Source organism: Rhinopithecus roxellana, chromosome 5 (genome assembly GCF_007565055.1).
Source record: "Rhinopithecus roxellana isolate Shanxi Qingling chromosome 5, ASM756505v1, whole genome shotgun sequence".
Lineage (NCBI taxonomy): Eukaryota > Metazoa > Chordata > Mammalia > Primates > Cercopithecidae > Rhinopithecus > Rhinopithecus roxellana.
This window is the reverse complement of record NC_044553.1, coordinates 85279446-85286049: the sequence shown is the minus strand read 5'-3', so window position 1 is coordinate 85286049 and position 6604 is coordinate 85279446. Positions and strand designations below refer to the sequence as shown.

Genomic DNA, 6604 nt, shown 5'->3' with positions numbered 1-6604 from the left:
GAAGGTGTGCCGGGGGCTGGTTGGAGGCGCGGGCGGCGGGGTCGGGGCGGGGACAATGTGGTGGTGACGTCACGGGGCGGGGCGGAGGCTGGAGCGAGTAGGTAGGCGCAGCGACCGGCGGTGGCGCTCACTCCCGGCTTCCAGCCGCCTTGAGCCTCTGCCTTGGAGATTCTCAGTGCCACGGATCATGTCCCTAAGGGGCAGCCTCTCGCGTCTCCTCCAGAAGCCAGTGCATTCCATCCTGAAGAAATCCGTCCACTCTGTGGCTGTGATAGGAGCCCCGTTCTCACAAGGGCAGGTGAGAACTGGCACCTGGCACCGCCGGGCAGGATCCTCCGCCCCCTAGAACCTGGAGAAGGCGGCGGTGGGGTGCGGGGGACTGCGAGGCGAGGAGAGGATGGGGAGAAAAGGCGAGGGGAAGAGCTGGCGGGTTCCCGCGATTGGGCACCGTGGGAGCGTGTGGGACTTTCCCCGACAGAGGATGGAGAGGGAGGGAGGGGTGGAGGCCACCCTGTTTGGGATGAGGGCGAGTTTCTGCGGCTTCCCCAGAAAGACCGAGAAAACAGTGGATGCAGCTTGGGGTGATGGAGGGGAGTGAATGAGGAAGAGGATTCCTTGGAGGGGCTGGAGGAGGCGAAACTGGCCAGAATCCCCAGTGGAGAATCGATGGAGGAGGTTAAAGGGAGGGACCGAGGATTTAAGTCTTCTGGATCCATGCACTCAGAATGAGCTTTATTTGACTGGGAGGGAAATTGAAGCTGGCCTCTCCAGCGCGGGAGGCCGGGAGGAGCTGTTTTGTTCTCTTCAATGAAGGAAACCTGCAGTCCGGAGCGCTCAGTCTTCTAGAAGCCCGGTCTCTGGCCCTAGCCAGTCCCCCCACACACCTAGTTCCCGGATCCTAACCTGGCTCAGCCTCTCCCGTCTTGGCTTGGGCAGCTGATGTGATTCCAACAATGGAGTTAGAAGGACAGTCATAGATGGAAGGGCTGATGCTGTCACAGGTTTTCAGAGGAACCTGCTGGGAACTAAGTGTACCAAAGTGGTTTTTTTCAGTCATCTTCTCTACCTCTAACTGTAATTTTTGTGATTGACAGAAAAGAAAAGGAGTGGAGCATGGTCCCGCTGCCATAAGAGAAGCTGGCTTGATGAAAAGGCTCTCCAGTTTGGGTAAGTGGTTAGATTTTTAGATATCAGTGCAGAACTAGTAATAGAGCACTTCAGAATCTTTTTCTCTGACACCCAGGGACCACATAGCTTTGTGTTTGGGAACAGTCTGCCACATCCCGCATCCTCCTTTGGATTCCATCTACAGCTTAAGATCTATCAAGGAGTCATCAGGGAAAGTCCTCTTGCAATAAACAGTGTGTTGGAAGGCAAGGCGGTAGAGTGAGGCAAGGTCTGAACAGCTGCCAGTGAATGCAAGTGATGCTAAGAACACTAACTCCAGCTTCAACTGCATAGTCAACCTTTCCCCTTAAAATTCCATTTTCCTAACTCAATCTTGAGATGCTTATGATTTGTCAGTCTTGCCAGTTTCCTGTCTTCAAATTATTTCCTCTCCAAGGTTAATATCTTTATTACTGGAAGCAGTAATATAGGTCTTATAGACTCATAGATCTTATAGAACTAATAGGCTTAGATCTGTGTTTTCCGAGTTCTTTTTTGTCTTTTTTTGACATGGAGTCTTGTTCCATCACCCAGGCTGGAGTGCAATGGTGCAACCCTGGCTCACTGCAACCTCCACCTTCTGGGTTCAAGCGATTCTCCTCCCAAGTAGCTGGAATTACAGGTGTGTGCCACTACACCTGGCTAATTTTTGTATTTTTAGTAGACACAGGGTGTCACCATGTTGGTCAGGCTGGTCTTGAACTCCTGATCTCAGGTGATCCGCCCACCTCAGCTTCCCAAAGTGCTAGGATTATAGGTGTGAGCCACTGTGTTCGGCTATAAATGCCATTTCTATAGTAAGGGAGAACCCTTCTCTTAGTAACAGCACCAAATTTGAATACCTTTATAAGCAGGGCGCGGTGGTTCATGCCTGTAATCCCAGCACTTAGGGAGGCTGAGGTGGGTGGATCACCTGAGGTCAGGAGTTTGAGACCAGCCTGATCAATATGGTGAAATTCCTTCTCTACTAAAAATACAAAAATTAGGCATAGTAGCATGCACCTGTAGTCCCAGCTACTCAGGAGCCTGAGACAGAAGAATTGCTTGAACCTGGGAGGCAAAGGTTGCGGTGAGCCAAAATTGTGCCACTGCACTCCAGCCTGGGCGACAGAGTAAGACTTTATCTCAAATAAATAAATACATTTATGGCAGGAAGATTCTTCTTTATATCCAATCTAAATGTTTCTAGCCTCTGTTTAAGGCCATTTGCTCTGTTCATGTTTGGATCATTCACATATCTTTTCCGGTGCTATAAGAGCAAAATGTGAGGCAGCACGGAGATTATGGAGATAATAACACAGAATCTAAGTTAACTCCCTACTGTTGCTCTGAAATCTTATCTGCTGGTCATAAGTCCAGTCCAAGTGAAGTCATCTCCTTCCAAAAGACAGGACTAATGAAGTCACTGAGACCACCTTGAGTTGAGGTGTCCTTCATTTACCTCCGCCTACACATGGATATGGTGACTTGGATTCAATACTCAGACCTTGTTTCTTTATTAAACAATTGCAGTTTCTTCTTTACTTAAGGCCTCTCTTAGTCATTTTAATAACTCTCCAAGTTCACCACCGAAGATTAAAGACAAACTGCTAAGATTTAGTCTTCTTTTAATGTGTCGCAAGTTACCTAATGGAAGGAGGTTTTTATTCCTGCCTATAAATGAACGTACTGTCTCTTAAAATAGTTTGTACACATTGCCTTTTTAAAAGAATCATTTTACACTGAAGACGACAATCTCTGGTTATCACTATTTTTAAATCCTGGAGATATCTCTGCAGTCCATCTGAACTTGGCCAAGCATTGCTCAAATTGCTCTACCATCTGTAGGTTCTGCCACGAGAGACTCCTGACAAGAAGCGGTTTCAGTCTCTTCTGGAGGAGACCTCTATAATAATCAGCTGAGGCTGCTGAATGAGGGGGAAGGGCACATTTGTAGCAGCTTCTCTTACTCATGCTTTGTAGACTTCCTTTCCTGTCACAGCTCTTGGTATTTTTCCACTCCAGTGCAGGGGAAGCCATTCTCCTGCAAATACTACTCCCTCTACTGCTTCCTCTCTAAACTCCAACCTAAAGTAGTGGTGAAGTTTCAGTTTATGTGGCCTTCCCTTTGACTTTTTTCTCAGATACATTTAATTGTACAATTATATCCTTACTGTGTAGCTGATTGGTAGCTCAGTATCACCAGCAGTCTGAAATAGAATCTCATAGCCTATTAAATAAAACTGTGGCTCTCAGCAGATTTCTAGCATGTGGTTTTGGCTAATCTCCTGGAATATGTTGGAGAAAAGTACCAAGAGACATTTCAATTGCTCTATTCCTAAACAGTACCAAAATAACTTGAGTGTTTTGAGCACTTTCAAATAAACAGCATGGGTCAAATTTCGAAGGAGAGACTCATGGAAAGGTAACTTTCACAATCCCTTTGTTCCTTGCCTTTGCTCTGATGTCACAGGCTGCCTGTGTTAACATAGCATGAGTTAAACTTCCTGTTTTCTCTCGAATGAATGTATTTGACTTAGTGCCTGGGCTTGTTTTATTTCCTTGGGCTTACTAAGGACACTCAATAGTTCTCTCAGGTAACCGTTCCTTTTTTTTTTTTTTTTTTTTTTTGAGTCGGAGTCTTGCTGTGTCACCAGGCTGGAGTGCAGTGGTGCGATCTTGGCTCACTGCAACCTCCGCCTCCCAGGTTCAAGCAATTCTCCTGCCTCAACCTCCCGAGTAGCTGGGATTACAGGTGCCTGCCACTGTGCCCGGCTAATTTTTGTATTTTTAGTAGAGACGGGGTTTCACCATGTTGGCCAGGCTGGTCTCGAATTCCTGACCTCAGGTGATCTGCCCATATAGGCTTCCCAAAGTGCTGGGATTACAGGAGTGAGCCACTGCTCCCAGCCACCTTTTATTTTTCTTTGAGAGAGGGTCTCACTCTCACTCAGGCTGGACTGCAGTGGCATAGTCACAGCCTACTGCAGTCTCAACCTCCTGGACTCAAGCGATCCTCCAACTTTAGCCTCTTGAGTAGCTGGGACTACAGACACATGCGAGTATGCCTGGATAATTTTTTTTTTTCTTTCGTAGAGCCAGGGTCTCACTATGTTGCCCAGACTGGTCCCTAATTCCTGGGCTTAAGAGGGCCTGAAGAGAAATGAAAAGGCATTGCTCTGGCAAGGCTGAGGAGCAGTATGTCTCTACCTGATTTTGGTTAGCTCTGAGAACCATGGTAATTTGTGAACTCTAGCCACCTGTTACCATGTGAGAAGGAGTAGGCCTTGTACTCTTTTCTCCAGTTTTTCAAGAAAAGTCAGAAATTTGCATTTTAATGGGAAATCTGTGTTGTTTTAAAATACTGTATAATGACACCATTGAAAATGGTGGTGTAGGACCTCCAAAAAAGGATTGAGAACTGTATTAGTCTGTTCTTGCACTTCTGTAAAGACATACCTGAGACTGGGTAATTTAAAAAGAAAAGAGGTTTAATTGACCATGGTTCTGCAGGCTGTACAGGCTTCTGCTTCTGGGGAGTCCCTAGGAGAATTATAATCATGGTGGAAGGTGAAGGGGAAGCAAGCACGTCTTATATGGCGGGACCAGGAGGAAGAGAGTGAAGAGGGAGGTGCTACACGCTTTTAACCAGATCTCACGAGAACTCTATCATGAGACAGCACTAGGGAAATGGTGCTAAACCATTAGAAACAACCCCCATGATCCAATCACCTCCCACCAGGCCAGACCTCCAACATTGGGGATTCAATTCAACATGAGATTTGAGTGGGAACACAGAGCCAAATTATATCAAGAACACTGGCAAAAATGATCAGAATTCAGCTTTTTCAGAACTCTGGAAATTAACCAAAGGCTTGCAGCAATCTGGGGAGCATTTATTCAGTAAAAATGTGGAATCTCCGTAAGAATGTTAAGATTTGTGGCATTTTAACTTGCCCTGTTCCCATGCTGCCTTTTCCCAGGTCAGCTGTAGCCTGGACAACCAATAGCCTGCAATCACAGTGAAACCAGGAGGCTGGCAGTTACTGGAAAAGGGAGAACAGAGTTAATACTCCTCATAGACCATCCCCAGAAAATTGCCATTTGACTGGTCTGGTGGTTTCCTAAAATTGTCTACTCATAAGGTTGTCTTTATTTGACCAACACAAATCAGTAAGGAAAGAATAGTCTTCAGTAAATGATGCTGGGATAACTGGATATACACATACCAAAAAAAAAAAAAAAAAAAAAAAAAGGCCGGGCGCGGTGGCTCAAGCCTGTAATCCCAGCACTTTGGGAGGCCGAGACGGGCGGATCACAAGGTCAGGAGATCGAGACCATCCTGGCTAACACGGTGAAACCCCATCTCTACTAAAAACACAAAAAACTAGCCGGGCGAGGTGGCGGCACCTGTAGTCCCAGCTACTCGGGAGGCTGAGGCAGGAGAATGGCGTGAACCCGGGAGGCAGAGCTTGCAGTGAGCTGAGATCTGGCCACTGCACTCCAGCCTGGGTGACAGAGCGAGACTCCGTCTCAAAAAAAAAAAAAAATCCCTATCTCACACCATATATGAAAATTAACTCAAAATGGACCAAAGTCCTAAATGTAATGCTGAAACCATATAACTGTTAGAGAACATAGGACTGGATTTTTGTGACCTTGGGTTAGGTGTTGGTTTCTTAGATATCCTACCAAAATCACAAATGACAAAAATTAAATTGGACTTAACTAAATTAAATATATCTATGTTTCAAAGAGCACTATCAAGAAAGTGGAAGGACTTCATCAATGTAATGGAAAAAAAAAAAAAAGAAAAGGTAAAAAGACTGCCCATAGAATGGGCAAAATATTTCCAAATTGTATACCTGGTAGGATTATAGTGTTCAGCAAACATAAATAAAATACCAACTGTAAAAAGACAACCCAATTTAAAAATTAGCAACAGATTTAATTAGCCACTTCTCCAAATAATTTATACAAATTGGCAATAAACACATTAGTCATTACAGAAATGCAAATTAAAAACTACAATGGCCTGGCGTGGCACCTCATACCTGTAATCCCAGTACTTTGGGAGGGTGAGGTGGGCAGATCATTTGAGGTCAGGAGTTTGAGACCAGCCTGATCAACATGGTGAAACTCCATCTCTACTAAAAAATACAAAAATTAGCCGGATGTGGTGGCACACGCCTGTAGTACCAGCTACTCAGGAGGCTGAGGTGGGAGAATCACTTGAACCCGGGAGGTGGAGGTTGCAGTGAGCAGAGCTGGTACCACTGCATTCCAGCCTGGGCAACAGAGTGAGACTCTGTCTCGGCGGGGGCAGTGGGGTGGGGGAACTACAATGAAATACCATTTCACACCCACTAGGATGGCTATGATAAAAAAGACAGACAATACCAAGTATTGGTGAGGGTGTAAAAAGACTGGACCTGTCATATACTACTGGTGTGAATGT

At 45.8% G+C, this 6604-nt stretch overlaps 1 protein-coding gene across 1 annotated transcript in view; it reads left to right on the top strand.

Moving 5' to 3' along the window:
- The window catches only part of ARG2 (arginase 2), a 34929-nt gene continuing 28325 nt past the window's right edge, over positions 1-6604 (top strand). The window contains exons 1-2 of the mRNA XM_010366663.1: positions 1-298; positions 1095-1167. Coding sequence (XP_010364965.1) covers positions 188-298; positions 1095-1167 — 184 coding nt within the window. The 5' untranslated portion in view covers positions 1-187. The remainder of the gene's footprint in view (positions 299-1094; positions 1168-6604) is intronic.